This window comes from Miscanthus floridulus, chromosome 5 (assembly GCF_019320115.1).
Source record: "Miscanthus floridulus cultivar M001 chromosome 5, ASM1932011v1, whole genome shotgun sequence".
Classification (NCBI taxonomy): domain Eukaryota; kingdom Viridiplantae; phylum Streptophyta; class Magnoliopsida; order Poales; family Poaceae; genus Miscanthus; species Miscanthus floridulus.
The window spans coordinates 132,553,609-132,571,713 of NC_089584.1; the positions used below are offsets into that span (position 1 = coordinate 132,553,609).

Sequence of the window (18,105 nt, forward strand, 5' to 3'; positions counted from 1 at the left end):
ACCAACTCGTTTTCACTTCTAACTTCTTCACCCTTGCTCTAAAGAGCCAACCACAAGAATTTGCATCCGACACAATAGAAAATAGGCATTCCATTTTCTCGAAAGCGCCGAATCAACTTGCCACGCCTCCTTTGTAAACACCATCTCAACCCTGCAAACACCACCTCCTTTGTAAATGTGCTAACACCACCAAGTGTACACCACCATGTGTATGTGTGTTAGCTTTTCACAATCATTTCCCAAAGGATGTTAGCCACTCAACTTGCCACGCCACTCGATCCTAGCGACGATGCAAAGTTAGATCACTCGAGTGGCACTAGATGACCGATATGTAAACAAGTTTGCCCCTCTTGATAGTACGACCATCTATCCTAAACCCGGTCATAAACTTCTCTACACACCTATGACCGGTGAAATGAAATGCCCTAGGTTATACCTTTGCCTTGCGCATTCCATTCCATCTCCTCCAATGTTGATGCAACACATGCACCAACATGATCAACAATGATATGATCCACTTCATATCATCACGTGATCATATTGGTTCATCGATCTTGACTTTACTTGCTCTTCACCGTTGCCATCGTCCATCGGCGCCAAGTCTTGCTCAAGCTTCACCGCCACGCGGTCCATCACTCCAAAGCCTTTGACTTGTCCTTCACGCTTGCAACCGGTCCATCAAGCCAAGTCTTATCTTGATCTTCTCCACCTTGATCACATGACTCAATGTCATGTCTCATGTGCATTTAAGCTCCTTCATCATCACATGTGTGAGCTTTGCAACATTTCCAAGTCATTTTCACCTTCATGGCATATGTTGCTCACACACATGTACCTGTGGACTAATCACCTATGTATCTCACATAAACACAATTAGTCCACCTAGGTTGTCACTCAATTACCAAAACCAAACAAGGACCTTTCATGGCTCCACTCCTCGCGCCCCACCCTCTCCTCCAGGTCGCGTGTGCAGTTGTCAGCAGGTTCCCGATTGGGTTGCTGGCGGTCGAGGCCGCGGGCAAGGTGGTAGCGTTGGCCTTGGTCTTGGCCTCAGTGGCCGTGGACTGGTGGCGAAACGTCAATGAGTCGCCGCTGTGGTAGGGTCACATCTTCCAACTTCCATGCGCTTGCCGTGCTCTACGACACCGTCTTCGTCGTCATGCTGGTAAGCAACCCCCACACCTCTTCCCTGCCTCTAAAATAGAGTATTTTTTCCTTCAAAGATAGGACTATAATAATGGAATAGGCTATAATAATGTGAAAGTATAGTAGAATTCATGTTTTAAAAAAGATTAAAAATAGTAATTTAATGGTATTGTCGTATACAATTAGCACATTCCCCAGACTGTCATGGCTCTGAGCTCTGAAGGTCTCTATTATAGTAGAAACTGTCATGTGTTGAGGTGCTAAACTTTACTTGAATGCAAACATTACAGGTTGCTCAAAGTTTGCATCAAGGTGAAATTAGCATGGCATGCGGCAGTAGGGACCAGTATTCTAAAAAAACAGTTTCTACATTGTCATTCAAGTCATCTGGCATGTCAATTTAGATAACCTAAAGTCATTTGGCATGTAACCTAAGCATGAAGCAACAACATGATCAATCATAAACTACACAACTCAGGTTTGTGCATTACTGCTTCTTATACTGCCTATGTTGAATTCCCATAAAATTGTTGTGCCTATTATTACAATAATTAAATTACTTGTTTGACAAATGGTTTACATTTTGCCAAAATGAATGTAACTGATATCAATAAGTTCGCTACTCAGTCCTAGCAGCAAGTTACATTTCAAATTTATTGATAGAAATCAAATATTCCATTGTCGATATATGTCGCAAAATAGAATCAAATATTTCCTTTGATTTTTGCTAAGTACGCACATTTTTCCTTTATGACAGATTGCTTGCATTTTTGCACATCCCAGCGCCCTCTTTTTTTTTCTTGAGGGGATTTTAATAGTATATCAGCTGCCACATGATTCAAATCGTGCCCTCTGAACCTAGAGTGTAGATGTTATTGTGACTCACATGTGTAGATGTACTTCTCAGATCGAGGCCTATTAGTGCATCTACATGGGCTGTAGTATGTTCATAGTCAGATTACGAATGGGAAGCCAAATTCGACTGTTTTTGTAAAAATGATTAGGAGTTACCAAATTGATATGCTATTCCATCATGTGTGGATGCATGGTAAATAACAGACATACCTCTATTTTTTTCATGCCCAAGCTAATGCACATATTTCATTAAGAGGATACAGGAAAAAAAACAATCTTTACAAAAAGATCAGCAAGCCTTGGCTTGGCTGAACTTCAGCACCAGAGTTTGGCTAGGTCCTAATAATTTACAAACACCATTTGCAACGTAAACAACATCGGTCGCCAGCAGTCCTCACTAGAGAAACTAAGCTACTCGATGTTTCTTTCCTGCCATGATCCACAAGTTGGCCTCCTCGGCAACTCTAGTGACTATAAGTCATCAACATCTCGACCGCACAGAAACTAGCTGTGTTTGGGACTAGCGGGTCTAGGATTGTTGCAACAAATTAGTAAGGCGAGGTCTTACTGTCATTTGGGAAAGTAAGTCAGGGTTGTACTATAGCCATGGGTCCATGACCTATAGGTACTATGCTATATTGCTATCTATAAATCGGTGTGATACTTTTAATTACACTGTTTCAGGGCAGCATAAAGTTGTGCACCAAGTTTCACATTCTGTGATATAAGATATGGGATAATTGGACACAAGCTTCTGGATAAGATGACAGTAATTCAGCCATGAGATGATAATTTTGGCTTCTGGTACCATCCTTTTTATGAGATTTCACAATTGTTGAGTAGTCAGTATATGTTATTCTTTGGTCCTTTTTATGCGATTTCACAATTGTTCAATAGCTCAGTTGCTGTTTAGAACGCAGGTATGGTGTGTTCTAAGAACTGGACTTGGCACTCTAATGCCCTTGTTACTACTACAATATGGCGTAAGAAAATTTCTTATTATATTTCTAAATATTCTCAACTAGATATTCTTTGCTAAGATTTTTAACTGATGTCGTAAAGGAACTTCCTCACAAAAACATGAAAAATACAAAAATACCATTTAAAGCAGCTTTATTACCAGAAAGTATAGATAAGAAGACCATATGTACAAGGATTAAGTCCACTTTTGGCCCCTCAATTATCACGCAGGCCGCTCCCCACCTGCAGGCTGCGCCGTCTCCGTCGACCTCCGCACGAGGAGCAGCCCGCGGTGGACAGTGCAGCCTGCGTTCGGGGAGCGGGCCGTGGTGGCCGGCGGAGGAGGTGCAGCCTGCGCGTGGGGAGCAATCCGCAGAGGCGGCGCGACCTCCGCACGAGGAGCTGCCCGCGGTGGACGGCGCAGCCTGTGCTCGGGGAGTGGGCTGCGGTGGCCGGCGGAGGATGTGCGGCCTGCGCGCTGGGAGCAATCCATGGAGGCGGCGCGACCTCCACACGAGGAGCGGCACGCGGTGGATGGCGCAGCCTGTGCTTGGGGAGCGGGCTGCAGTGGCCAGCGGAGGAGGTGCGGCCTGCGCGCGGGGAGCAATCCGTGGAGGCGGCGCGACCTCCGCACGAGGAGCAGCCCGCGGTGGACGGCGCAGCTTGCGCGCGGGGAGCGGGCCGCGGTGGCCGGCGGAGGAGGTGCGTCCTGCGAGCGGGGAGCAATCCGGGGCGGCCGGCGGAGGCAACGTTCGGAGCCCGTGAAGAGCCCGGCGGAGGCGGCTCTCTGCGGCGTAAATCGGCTGCGAGCGCGGCTATCCCTCCCGTGCGTGCGTCCTACATGGCGGTCAACGCCAGCGTGGCGGGTCAAAACCAGGTACACGTCGGCATGAAATAGTCACAACCATGTCTAGTGCCAAGAGTGAACGGTTTTCAAACTTGAGGTTCCTGGACCAGACGGTTTTGTAGTTGGGGGTCAAAATTAGACCAACATGATAGTTGAGGGGCCAAAAGTGGACTTAATCCTATGTATAATGGTGTTAGTTAACAGATAGCGCTAATATGATATTTGTCTTGTTCAAATGCCTCAGAGTGCATACTGTTATTGTAATTTGTTCAGTTTTGGTGGTGCTAGTCCATAAGCTACAATTTCATTGTTCTTTTGGTGTTCCTAATACCAACTTGTTTCTTAGTTCAACTTAGGTGTTCTAAACCTAATACTTCTAAAGTTGTGGGGGCCTTTTTCTTCATGAATATGGGAATAGAGCTCCAGGTCTTCCTATCTCATCATTTATGCTATGGTGCTCTCTGTTCCCAATAATTCAGTTTTAAACACAACTTTTTTCAATATGGTACATACATTGCATCTATCAAGGTAAGGGTCATGGTTGGTTCATGGGATTAAAGTAAGCTCTATTTCTCCTTATCCTAACCGGATGTGCTATTCCATCTATTTAATCCCAAGAATTCATGATATTGTAAAGGCCTGTTGAAATTGATAATATACTCCTCTTTCATTGAATTCAGGCCAATTGTCCACAATCAAGAATTCTCGCCATGATGGGAAAGGAGATGGAGCAGAAACTTCAACATTGTTTATTGCTTGCATTTCCCATGTTTGGCAATTAGACTTCTCTACTCTGAGAGCTAAATGGTGTGTTTATGTGTGCACAAACTGGATGTAGGATATATTAAAAAAAACTGGATGTAGGATATCTAAGAGATGACATAGTTTTGCTTATTGCAAATATTAGTACAAGAATAATTGCACAGGAAGTGCATCCTTTAGTAAGACACTCTGTTGTATGGATGGAATATGCTGCATCAATTGTAATGGCACATGTTTAAAAGGGGTGTATCCGCATATCTTTTTTTTTCTGAAATTCTTGTTCCTGCCCTTCTCTTTTACTCATTCGAGGAGCAAGATTGTCTTGTTCTCAAATGGAAGGAACTATGAATAACATGTGAGGTTCTCTTCCCATAGAAGCCAAGTGATTGTTGCTAGCACATTTTATTTGACATGGCTAATCGTTTTGTGAGTGCCAGTAGCGCAAGTGTTATTCTTTCTGGCAGGATGGCTTACAATTAATCAATGGTTCCATTAGTGCCATGATATTTGGTCAGCGTTATCTTTTCATTCCTCGGTATTTTTTATAAGGTCCTCGACATTGGTTGTGTGGTCAGTAGGACACGGTTTATGCTTAAGTAAAACTATTTTATTGCATAGTAAACTGTGATTTTAGCTTTGCACAGTGAAACATGTAATTTTATAGTTTTTTTTTCTTGCTCCCGTAGCAACGCACGAGCACTCACCTAGTATTAACATAAGCCGGATAGCAACCGGATCTTTCAGAAAGAAAAAAACATTGAAGACATGATATGATTCAGCTAAACTATGTAGTAATCTATTGAGTACTCTAATCTACTTAAGTACAGAGATGAAAGTATATGTTCACCTGCCGTTCTGTTTGAGCTAGCTACACTATGGAATCCTTCAGCCAAAAAGGACCCATAAACTTTCAACCAACCATGCCTTGATGATTATGGCAGTACCTTTAATCCTTTTGTGGCCAGTTCCACATGATGCTTGCAGTAGCGAAAAAGTTTGTCAATTTATTTCATTGCTTCTGAACTATCTTTGTGAATGAATTCCTGATTTGAGTAGTGCTCCTGGTCTTGTTTATTTTGGGCAAGCAGAAATGTAGCGGCGCAAGCCGCAAGAGCGTTATATCTCTTGCGGTTCATCGAAACGCTGCTGTTGCCCAGAGTTTCGTACTGGCGGCGCATTCAGACACCTGGACCTGAATCGTGGCCATCGCGGGTTTCGCGACAATACAAGTATACAACCCTCTGGTTTTTCTTTCAGCGCCTCAGGAGAACATTTATTTATTTTCAAGTAGCACTGCTAGTGTACCCCGTGTAGGAGCATCGACGCAGCTCCATCGCGCCGCGGTGGCTGCAAGGCCAATGTGTACTGACAGGCAGCGTCCCGTACCTGAGCGCTCGAAGTTTCGGCCGTGACGAGGGCGACTGGAGAATCGTCACCGTGGAAAGAGAGACTCGATTATGCCCCACCCACCGGCTGGAAACTTGGAGCGTGCCGTGGGGGGGTCATAGCCTCATAGGCGTCGCGTCGATGAAGCCCGAAAGAAGTCGCGAGAAGCGGTGCGCCGTGGGAGCCAACGCCGCGCGCCAGTCCCTACCGAGCCCCATATATCTCGGGCACGCGCGGCCGGTCGGGCAAGACGAGCACGGCAGCACGCCACGGGATTACGCAAGATCCACCTGCACGCTGCGGCTTGGGCCTGGAGCGGGGGCAGCAGACCGTGCCGAGCCGAACAGGCGAGCAGGGTGGCAGACAAAATGAGCGAGGCGGACGGTCACGCCGGGGACGATGGGGCGAGCCGCCCCGCGCCCCGGCTGAACGAGAGGATCCTCTCGTTCCTGTCGCGGAGGTCCGTGGCCGCGCACCCATGGCATGACCTCGACATCGGTGAGAAATCTCTCCCCTCCCGTGCCCGTGGGACTTCATCTTCTTTCCACAACCAGTACCACCGCGTTCTGTTTTCAGAGGTGTTTTCAGTGTCCTGGAGTCCTTGACTAACCAACCACAAGTCCACAACCAGTGCCAAGTTGTCGTTTCAAGAGAAGCCTGGTACTAGCTGAAGATGCGACCGCTTGAGATCCTCACTTGCAGGAACCAGTTCTTCCTGGCTGCTTCCTCCGAGCCAGAGCAATCGGCCTCATGCCTATGATTGACCAGGTACCATCTATTCATGGCACATCAAATCCTGCATCTTTGTACCAGTCAGTTCTAGCCTTCTAGGTGAGAGATACGATTGGTCTCATGGTCTATTGTCGAGACATCGAGTTGTCGGGATAGGGAGAGAAGGACGACAAGATCATAGCTGTCTGCACCGATGATCCCGAGTACCGCCACTACAATGATCTCAACGAGCTCTCGCCTCATCGCGTCCAAGAGATCCGAAGGTTCTTCGAGGACTGTAAGCTGCCAGTCTTCAGCTTGCTTCTGTTTACAGATTTCAGTCTTTCTGTTGCTGAATCCATGGCTCTCTCAAAACAAATGTTCAGATAAGAAGAACGAGAACAAGGAGGTTGCCGTCAACGAGGTGCAACCTGCGAGCGCTGCCCGCGATGCCATCCAGTACTCCATGTTAGTGTCCAAACTAGAGCATTTTCAGGCCTCACATAGCATGGACTTTCCTCTGTCTTCAAAGTATCGAACAATCTATGACATGATCACATTTTTGCAGGGATCTCTATGCACAATACATTTTGCAGAGCCTGCGGCAGTAGTTTCATCATTTATGACACCTGGGCGCTTCTTCTCCACCAGTACTTAGCGTGTATGGATAACTCGAAGCAAACTATGAGTATGCTTAGGTTGGTAATAACACAAAGCTTTTAGGTGCTAGAGATGCATATGTGCATGCATGTATATGAGTATGTAACTTTTACGGAGGCCCTTAGTCGCTTGTGAAGCTGTTCCGGGCCTCCATACTATATATTACACTGAATGTTACAAACTTACGACGACACCAAGGAAAGAAATGTCTGAAACTCTGAATCAGGTCACAGCAGAGCCAGGAACCTCATTTGGGTTCCCCGATCAAGCTGAGCTTGACTTTGCCTGCTCGGCGAACAATGCTTTGATTTCCTCCACGTCGTCGTAGCTGCCGAGGAATATCGGGGATCTCTCGTGGATCTTGGTTGGGACCAGATCAAGAGCCTGCAGTTCCAATGTATCAACATGTTTCACCGCAGGTACTGAACAGGCAGTTCTATAACAAGGGAGCAGAAATGCTTTTTTTTCTATAGAAAAATAGAGAGGCCCAAATCCTACCCGTTCTTTGCCTGTGAAGGACTGACCTCCAGCCTGCTCCATTAGGAATGACATGGGGAAAACTTCATACAGGACACTGCCAAACCAAACCAATCGAGTCAGGTTCAGGAGTGTTACGAGTGTATATGCAACTGGAGACTGGATGTAACGGATGCCAAATGAGAGTAGGCGTCAGCTTACCGGAGCTTTCCATTTGGGCTCTTCTGGTCAGCAGGGTACAAAAATATACCTCCATATAGCAAGGTACGGTGCACATCAGCAACCATACTGTAAAAGTAAACCATCAACAGCAACGTGTGTTTTAGTATCTGTATAAACTACCATCCTACGTCATGTAAAGGGCCTATACATTCATTTTACTGGTGAAAGTCTTGATTACTGAAAGATCGACTCACCTTCCAATGTATCTCAAAGATTTTGGTGGCGAACCATCTTTGGGGTATTTGCACTTCTCCACAAACCTGTGATTTATGGTGTAAGCTATAGCTGGAGCTTCGTTTCAAAAAAAAAAAGAGGCAGGGCGTTCTTAAGCAAGCAAGGAAGCACTATTTTTTTAGATAATGATGAAGTAAGGAAGCACTATGAACACAAATGAGACCTACTTTGCAACAGGCACGTCCCAATTTTTGGCGTTCCCTTCATTGACTGAATAAATCTTCCCCTTCTTAGGTATCTGCACAAAGAGAGAGATGAGTGGTAGACTGATAGTAATCAGTATTCTGTTTGCCTGAACAATTGAAGAAGAAAAAGGACTGAAGCTAAAAAATAACCTTGATGTCTGGATGAGTTAGTATGAACTCGCCAAGTGAAGGATCAAGTGTGAAGCCATTGACACCACTTCCAGTGCTCAGAACAAGCTGCATCAGATTAGTTGCACATGTCAATTCAAATGGGACATTACAGATGATTGTCTTCAGAGAAGATGGGCTCGAAGAACTGATTACCGTGCAAGAACTGCCATACATGCAGTATCCGGCGGCAAGCATGTCCTTGCCAGGTTGCAGTACGTCGTCCAGAGTGACATTGTCCTTGTCCTTGATAATGTAAATCCCGAAGATCTACAGAAGAAAAAGAATTTTCTTGGAGGAAACTCATGTAAAGAAACATGAAACCTGCTGAATTAAACACACACACACACACACACTAAAGAACAGACATGGAAAAACTCAAAAAAGATTGACAAAGGCGCAGTTTTTTACAAAATTTGTGAATGGTCAAGTCGCGATGACAAATTAAGTTAAACGCAGAAAGCACGTTGTTGTGCTGTCAGCTTAAATTTCCAGTTATTTCAGACCCATAAATAAATCTAGAAAACTAGGTAACAAAGGAACTGTTTTTTTTTATAAAGGGTAACAAAGGAACTGTTCATTTGCTTAAGTCTTGCTTTTGATGTCGCTGTCCTGACATTTTTGTAACGAAATTCAACGTTCCATAAAAGGACCCAGAGATTTCTTGTGTTCATACCGTTCCGATGGAGACGCCACAGTCGATGTTGGAGGAGCCGTCGAGGGGATCAAAGCAAACACAATACCTTTAATTTATAGAAAAGCGATGCATACATACATTTCATCAGAAAACATTCATGTCACCAAGGTAGCAAGCAAGAAGAGCGTACGTATAGGCAGGTCAAGTTCAGTCTGCTCACTTTCCGCGTAGCTTAGGGTCCACGAACGTTGCTTCCTCGTCCTCCTCGGACACAAGGACGCACTGCATGCGTACACCGGCGCCGAGTCATCAGAAAGCAAAACACTCGGAACTCAAACGGACAATCGCAAATGGACAAGAAGGATTTCGTACGGTGCGACCGCTGCTGACGAGGGCCTTGACGAACACCTCGTTGGACAGGACATCCAGCTTCTTCTGCTCCTCTCCCTGTCGCACGTCGAACAACCAAGGCATCGTCACATCTCGATCAATCTCTCTGAATAAAAAACTGCGACTGCGAGCGATCTAGCTAGGTAGACGGTCGTGAGAATAAGCCGGCGGCCGGGCCGGCGCATGCACTTGCCTGCACGTTGGTCTCGCCGGCGAGCCCAATGAGCTGGGCGAGTCCGGCCTTGTTGACGGCGGAGGCGACGAACTTGCAGCCGAGGACGATGTGGGAGAGCAGGATGGTGAAGTCGCCGCGGGACTCGGGGTTCCGGCTCTGCTCGTTCAGCACGTGCCGCGTGATGGTCATCAGGTCCGTCCGGTGCGCGTCCGCCGCGTGGTCCATCTCGCCTTCGCTTCGCCGCCCCGGCCGCGCGCGCCCTCGCTCCCTGCTGGCACTTCGGCTAGCTAGCTACCCAGTGGTGATCACGCAGTGCAGAGCGCGCGGGCACGAAGAACCAGCTGCTGCTCCCGCGCGCATGGTATATATCTACTAGTAGAAGTGAGGCTGGGAGGCAAGGGTTGCGGACCTCCAACGGAATCGGCGCCAAGGCCTATCCCTCTATCCGCTGCGGCTGGCTGGGCCACCCGCGTCGAGCGCTTCTGGTGGTGGTGCGGTGGCGTACGTAGCGCGCGGCAGGACGTATAAACTGTATTTTTTCAAATTAATAAATAATATTTTTTTTCTAATAAATCAACCCACGGTACTTTCAGCCATGGCTTATCAAGGACCATTGCCATAAGAGACGAGAGCGAGGCCCCAACGCGGGCAGGGGGGGTTAGGATAGGGACCAAGCAGGGCGTTAGCAACGGCCTGAAAGCGAGACGGCTCCGATGGTCTGGTGTTTGTCACTGGGCAGAATGGCAGCTCGTCTGATGGGCAGGGCAGCCGGCCAGCGGGGGGGCGGTCACCAATTACCCAATTACCTGCCTAATGGCCTGGCCCTTACGCGTGCAGTATGCCTGCGGTTCCCTGGTCCAACTTCAAGTGAGTGGCACGGCTGGGCCGCGACGGCATCCTGCCGATTGGACGCTTCACCTGCACGCTAGCCCGGTTCCGGTCCATCCGGGGACCTGCTTTTTTTTTAGAATTTCCGGGGACCTGCTTTACAATTGCGTCCACGTACCGATTCGCTTTTGCATTTCGTCTCCTGCCGAGACGGTTAGGAAGTACTTCGTAGTTTGTGAGCCTAACAACACAGGTTCGAGCAAGAGTGATCAGCATGGAAGATTCCAGAGGGAACAAAACCATGTCGGCGATTTAACAGTGTCCTTATGGCCAGGTAATCGCAAGTAGCAAGATCAGCTAAGTGCGAGTGAAACAAGTACAAGCGTGCACCAAACTTGGTAGAGTTGTTTAAGAATGTGACATATGCTGTGGACATCAAATGTGCTCCAGCAAACTTTGAGAATTTAACAATATGGGTCATTTCTGCGGTTTGAGGCAAGCCTTATATAGTACAATAAATGGTGTTAGTGGGTGCTACAAGGTTTCATCACTAAAGAATGAAAGTCCATGGCCTGTTTGGAGAGCAGGAATTCTCACAAGAAAGCAGTATAATTCTGGCAGGTCTTGGTGAAAATTATAGCCTTCCAAACTGAGACCAACAGCACTGAGCTCGAGCCTTGCAACCACGTGTCCACGCTTCATGGGCGACTTAACTTACAATAAATTAGCACAATATCGACCGTTTTTGTTTCTGAAAAAAAGGAGAATAGAAAAACTAGCTGAGAATTTAATCAGATGAAAAGAGATGATAAGGCCTAATAATAATTACTCCCTCTATTCCAGATTCTAATACGTTTTGGGTTTTTCTTTTGCTATGTATCTAGACATAGTGTATATCTAAGTACATAGTAAAAACTACGTATCTAGAAAACCCAAAACATCTTATAATTTGGAATGGATGGAATAAGATCTCAAAAAAACAGCATTAACCACCTTGCAACCATGATTGAAGCGCCAAAGTTTAAAGAATTGTGCAGCATGAGTTTGTCTTCTTTGCCTGCTTGTAGAACATCTGAAAGACAGAATAACATTTCTCAAGAATGTGAATACACAAGAACACACTGTGACATAATGCATACTTATAAACACAAAGTAAGCTGAAGAGCACTCAGAATTTTTAAGACTAAGTCGCATACTCTGCATATCCGCAAACTGCAACTACTCTGGAATCTGAATTGCTATTCAAGAAATCCACATTACAACCTATGACTATCAGCCACACTCCACTTCCTCTAAAGCCATAGAGAGATCATAATATATTCCAGGCAAACACTGCCACTTCAATTAGAGATTTTAGACTGACATGAATGGTTGTGAGGATCGGGGTGAATGAAGTGTGCCGGAAGCCAGCTTATTTATCTGATGCATGTCTTAAGAGTAACTCACTCTGTCCATCTATTCTATGATCAGAATATTTGCTGGGGCCTAGGGCCGGCAGCAAGACCAGGGAGAAGGAAAATTCTCACCGTCATCCGCTGACTCATGCATGCATAAATGCTTGCTTCACGCATGGGATTGGACTACTACACCCCAAGCGTCGGCGCATGGGATTTTAACTCATGTATGCATGCAATAGGACGCTAGATGCCTAGGAGAATAGCGCCTCATTGATGACCCGAGTAAAGCTAGCACCTGGGTACAGCTGCTGAGCATTACACACTTATCAATTCTGAAAACCTTTTTGGGCCTTATAAGTTCATCAAACTTGGACGGAGGAGGTACTACTGAATACCAAGACTGACATAAAAGATGGCATGTCGATAATTTTCTTCTAAAACTCCCATAGATGATGATTGCTACCTGGAGAAGTCAGCAATATACATCTAACAGAGTATGTACACCTGACGAACCACTATGTACAAGAGTATCTTTTTTTTTGTGAATTAGTAAAGTAAGTTGTTCAGTACTTCGTTTATGACAGTGAAAATTAGCAGCAAATAGCAAAGCATAGGATTACCTGTGAAGCAGCACTTAGATCAGAGCTTTTCTCAACCAAGCTATCCAATCTCTCTCCTCTGGCAAGGACACTCTCAATAGTTTTATGCTGTTAAAATATTAAAGCATAAAGGACCCACAATTAGCAATTGTTGTCAGATTTGCATATATTCAAAGATTTGCTCACACAGACTAAAGTATGCACATAAGGCCATAAAAGAAACATCACGCATGCTTGAGCAAGCTTGCATTTCTTATTTACAAGATGTAGAGCTGTTCATACTCAACTATGTTACCCAATTTCAATGAAACTAAGTTCAGTTTGAACCACTACCGAAGACACTCTTGGCTTTAGATCTAAAACATTCTAGATCAAGTGTCAGCACAAGCATGAAGCGACTAAGGCCTAATGCTCCGTGGCTTGGATGTAAGCTCATCTATATATATATAGTGCCAGCAGAAGAAGGCCTAATGTACAGCTAAAGCGGATATTCTGTAAAGACAATACTCAAAGGTATATGTTATGTTATAGCAATGAACAGTAGTCCAACAGTACTTAGTGCATGAGACATATTCTGCAAAACTGAAAATATGTAAGCAATGAAAGATTTAAATGCATCACATCACACTTACAAGGATAATTTTTGTTTCATCCAAGTCCCTCTGGATTTTCATTAATTTGTCAGCTTCCGCAGGGTCCTAAAAAATGATGAACATATCATGAGTAATGTATGCTTCCTTATGGGCAGATAGGGTGTAAAGGAATACAGGCATAATCCAGTATCAGCCACACAACAATAACCAATATCATTCAACCACAAGCATCACAAGATGTATCACATGATATAATATTACTTCAAAAAAATTAGCATGTTCCTTCTGGGCAGTCATCAGAGCAGTCCAGCTGGACAACTAACTCTTTATCACAGTGATTTGACTCTGGAACAACCAGATATTTATACATTCAACTCATACAATATAGTGTCAAATAAGACAATCCCAAAACAATCTTGTGGCATCCAAAACAAACACGTCACGTTGCAATGAAGATACCAGAAACAAAAATATTGGAATTCAATCCATTTATCTGACCTTTTCATAGAAAACAACCCAAAGTTATTAGCACCAACAATAGATGGTGATAATCTATACAAGGTTAGATCAATCAATACATGGGCAGAAAGTACTTGTGTTTCACATGAAGGTTTGAACCTGAAATTTTGTCAAGGCATCTGTCAGGAAAGCCCACTCTTGAGTTCCATCTGCAGTAGCAGATTTCCAGGAGTCCCCAAAAGCCTTCTGGTACTCATCAAGAACCTTCATGAAATCCATCATATGAACATCTGAATCTCATAAAGGGGCTACAAAGAAGTGCAGCATTTTGATAATAGATAAAGACTGCTCAGTAAGTTACTGAGTCTCATAAAAGAAACGCAGCATTTTGATAATTAAAGCCGGCTGCCATTAGTTTTCAACCAATAATGAAAATTAAGGAACTAGCAAGGAACACACAGTTTTGACATTGCCGGTGACCAATGCACAGAACATTGTAGTTGTGTTGAGTGCAACTGTAACTACGGAGTATGTAGTATGCTAACAAGCAGCAAACTAATAGCGCCATTCATACAACTCACCTGTTTTTATACTAACAATGTTACGAGACACTGTTCAGATTAACAAACTTTAAACAAAACTGGATGAAAAGTGGCTGACTACAGCTTACAATTGGTAAACTGAACTTAAACCAAAAGTAAAGGCAAATGGGAGTTTCGGGAATAATTGTTGGTACCTTATTCAGGAGAGAAAATGCACTTCGTACAGGATAGTGATCATCCATGAACGCCACCGCACAAAGCCCATTTCTGTTGTGGGAGTGGACCTTGTATTCTGAAATAAAAAGAGATTGTCCGTCACAACAGCATGCGGGAATCAACAACAAAAATGTATTCCAAATCGCTAAAGCAAACAGGGTCAGCCATAATGTTTTGATCGCCTAGCTACTACAAGATGCAAGTGCAAATGGTTCAGGCGTTGCTCGAATTTTCTTCAGATGATGAACAGTCAGCACAAACACAACTTGAGTAATAAGATCAATTGCAACATTAGATGCATCAACAGACAGCACTTCTTTCCAAACACGCAGCACAAACAATCTCAATACTCCTTGCTACGGCCATCAAACCACCAGTGGATCTATAGCCGAAGGCTGCCCATGGACAATTTAGTACGAACCCCGGATCTCCTCATGGGATCCGAAAGCCGATCAGATCTGAGGAGGTTACCTTCGTGCTGGACGGACTGCCGCTGGCCTGGCTGGGTGCGCTGAGCGACGGTGCGGGCAACGAAGACGATGAACTCGCGGGCGGCGCTGCGCTGGAAGTAGCCGAAGTGGCTGACGTCCGTCGCGTTCGCGAGCACCACCGCCTCCGGGCCCGACTCGCCGCCGGACGAGGAGCTCCCGGCTCCGGAGGTCGACGGCTTCAGCACCAGGAGCGCCGTAATCTTCATCCCCTCCACGCAGAGATCTGCGCGCACACGACCTCTTGGCTTCCCCCCGAAACGGCAGGATGGATGGACGGAGATCGCAGCCAAGGAAAGCAAGCGCCCCTTTCCTTTTCTGTTGGATTCGGTCGCACCCCACTACCTTAGCACGAGAACAAGACGATTCCCACAGAAGAGGAAGATGAGTCTGACAGTGGGCCCAGCTTGACAGCCCAGAACCAACTTGTCTACGTCATGTGGGATATTTAACTTTTTTACCACTATCACGGATGCTGACTCCTCGTGTAGCATTCTTAGGGCCGGTTTAGATCCGAAATTTTTGGCAAAATGACGCTGTAGCAGTTTTTGTTGTTATTTGATAATTAGTGTCCAATTATAGTCTAATTAGGTTTAAAAGATTTGTCTCGTGGATTTCGTCTAAGCTGTGTAATTAGTTTTATTTTTTATTTATATTTAATACTTCATGCATGCGTCCAAAGATTCGATGTGACGGAGAATCTTGAAAAATTTGGCATTTTGGGAGGGAACTAAACAGGCCCTTACTAACGCGATATGATTTTAACAATAGAAAAAGAAACAAGCTGTTAAAAATATCATTTTTGCTCACGTGGCACGTCACGCACGCAAACCACAATGACGCTGAGTCATTAGCCAATGCGAAAAGACTATGCTACCCTTCCCCTCTTCCTTTCGCTTAGGCCCCATATTAAAGAATGGACGGCTCAGGATAGCTGCTGGCTGATATTTGTATACTTGTATTTTCAAAACATTTCTTCTTTAATTTTTAAAGGGAAAAAGAGCGCATATGACGCCATTAAGATGTCATGGCTAAGAGTAGAGCACGGCGTGCGTACGATTCAAGCCAGTGTTTGGCATGCTCTTACGAGGCCGACGAGGGGCTCCTTAGAGCCATGATCTTCCGCAGCGTGGCGGCGTCGTGCTTCTGCTCGTCGCCCCGCCGTCTTCGACGTTATCTGCAGGTCGGCCTGCTCCGGAAGCCCACGACGGAGCACCCTGGCTACGCCCTGCCTCCGCAGACCCTGGGGACCAGGACACCCTTGACGACGTACCCCTCGCTGAGATCGTCACGTCCACCAGCTTTGCGGCGCACGTGCTCGAAGGCGTTCAGAAGGATGAGTGTGAGCTCAGCCATAAGTCCGACGACAAGACCATGGGAAGTTGCAGAAAAACGTCGATCCACTACTAGATTCTTCCGAATTAATCCAACAAAATATAAAATACATTGCACACAGGAATCAAATAGGATGCAAACGGAAAAATTTGGCAACTGACAACCGGACTTCATTGCCATTGCATCTTGATAGTTAAATTACAGCAGTGAACCAACTACTGCATGATTCAACAGAGAACCCAACAAACTACAGAACCCAGCACATCTCTACACCTTCTGAACTGACAGGGATGATAGATCCAACGACTACAACTTCGACTCCACGGCGACGACGCTCTAGGCCCTCTCCCCACGGATGCGGCGGGCGAGCTGGATGTCTTTGGGCATGATGGTGACGCGCTTGGCGTGGATGGCGCAGAGGTTGGTGTCCTCGAAGAGCCCGACGAGGTAGGCCTCGGCCGCCTCCTGCAGCGCGGCGACGGCGGAGCTCTGGAAGCGGAGGTCGGTCTTGAAGTCTTGGGCGATCTCACGCACCAGGCGCTGGAAGGGCAGCTTGCGGATCAGCAGCTCCGTGCTCTTCTGGTACTTGCGGATCTCACGGAGCGCGACGGTGCCGGGGCGGAAGCGGTGGGGCTTCTTCACTCCGCCGGTCGCCGGGGCAGACTTGCGCGCCGCCTTCGTCGCCAGCTGCTTCCTCGGCGCCTTGCCGCCGGTGGACTTCCTCGCCGTCTGCTTCGTGCGGGCCATTGCGGTAGTGGGGAGGGAGGCTAGGACTTTGTTTCACGGGAGGATTCTTCTGCTGGGGATTGCTCGAGAGATTTGAGATTGCTTGGTGGGATGGAGTGGGGAACGGCGGGGTGATTAAATAGGGGACGGGTGGGCGGGAGAGTGGGGAATTTTGGGGGCAGCGGCGGGGCTTCGTGGAGGGAAATGGGGTTTCGAGCGTTGGATTGGAGGAGGACGGACGGCCTGGATTGGGTTGCGGGTGTGCACGCGGATCGTGGCGGAGCGATCCGTGGGAAGGAGGTTCCTGCGTTCTGATTGGCTGGAATACGAAGAGAAGGGTGGTGTGGTGTGGGGAGGAATTCCTGCATCGTGATTGGTTGGTTAACGCGCTCCGCGGACTGCGGGTCTGCTTCTGCTGCGAAGCGTGGAAGGCTAGCCTGGTTTCAACTTTCACCCGCAACTTGTTGTAAAAAAAAACACCTGCAACTCCGCAAGAAAAAATCATTTTGCAACCTCACAAAGTCCATGCATACTTAGTCTTCAACTTTTTTTGAAGAATCATCCATAGTCTCGGAACTCTTTTCAATAAAAAAATAATTTGCAACGAGTTGACATAAAATCTTACAAAATATTGCTAACTCTTTTAGCAAAAAAAACACAGACGCTAAACAAAAAAAAAACATGCACTACTGACTATGAATGTGGAAACTTTTGCCCTGTTCGTTTGGCTGATAAGCTATGGCTGAAAGTACTGTTGGCTGATTTGTTGTGAGAGAAAAATACTGTTCATTAGCTAAAAAAGTACGGCTTATAAGACAAACGAATATAACGTTTATTTTTAGAACAAAAGCTCCGTCCGTTAAGATGAACTATTGCAATCGGAACTGCAGCAATTCTGCAAGAAGCTAAGGAGATATTGCCAAACAAAATCATGAAAAGAAGCTAAAGAGTGCTGGACACATCAGTCTACATTGTTCGTTGATCGTCTTGTGTACATCAGTCGGAAGGATGTGAAGCCCGCCACCAACTTTTCCACCTCGTTCAAAATTACTAATGCGGAAAATAGAATACTACATTTGTGCCGAAAAAAATCTTAGCCACATATTT

The 18,105-nt window shown here is 46.0% G+C and overlaps 3 protein-coding genes and 1 pseudogene across 3 annotated transcripts; 1 reads left to right on the forward strand and 3 right to left on the reverse strand.

Annotated features, from left to right (window-relative positions):
- The first annotated feature begins 5,963 nt into the window (after positions 1–5,963).
- On the forward strand, positions 5,964–7,374 carry LOC136450832 (soluble inorganic pyrophosphatase-like; annotated as a pseudogene).
- LOC136450828 (fructose-1,6-bisphosphatase, cytosolic) lies at positions 7,353–10,237 on the reverse strand. Its single transcript, XM_066451460.1, has 11 exons — positions 9,834–10,237; positions 9,623–9,697; positions 9,471–9,532; positions 9,290–9,356; positions 8,770–8,883; positions 8,596–8,682; positions 8,428–8,498; positions 8,221–8,286; positions 8,006–8,092; positions 7,826–7,901; positions 7,353–7,711 (listed from the first exon to the last, which is right to left on the reverse strand). The coding sequence occupies exons 1-11, from the start codon at positions 10,038–10,040 to the stop codon at positions 7,592–7,594; spliced, it is 1,032 nt and encodes a 343-aa protein (XP_066307557.1). The 5' UTR covers positions 10,041–10,237; the 3' UTR covers positions 7,353–7,591.
- A 1,399-nt stretch (positions 10,238–11,636) lies between these two features.
- LOC136450829 (VAMP-like protein YKT61) lies at positions 11,637–15,295 on the reverse strand. Its single transcript, XM_066451461.1, has 6 exons — positions 14,921–15,295; positions 14,428–14,525; positions 13,851–13,955; positions 13,272–13,337; positions 12,661–12,747; positions 11,637–11,715 (listed from the first exon to the last, which is right to left on the reverse strand). The coding sequence occupies exons 1-6, from the start codon at positions 15,144–15,146 to the stop codon at positions 11,665–11,667; spliced, it is 633 nt and encodes a 210-aa protein (XP_066307558.1). The 5' UTR covers positions 15,147–15,295; the 3' UTR covers positions 11,637–11,664.
- A 1,106-nt stretch (positions 15,296–16,401) lies between these two features.
- On the reverse strand, positions 16,402–17,103 carry LOC136450831 (histone H3.2). Its single transcript, XM_066451462.1, has one exon. It carries the CDS (start codon positions 17,017–17,019, stop codon positions 16,609–16,611), a length of 411 nt encoding a protein of 136 aa, XP_066307559.1. The 5' UTR covers positions 17,020–17,103; the 3' UTR covers positions 16,402–16,608.
- Between the last annotated feature and the right edge of the window lie 1,002 nt (positions 17,104–18,105).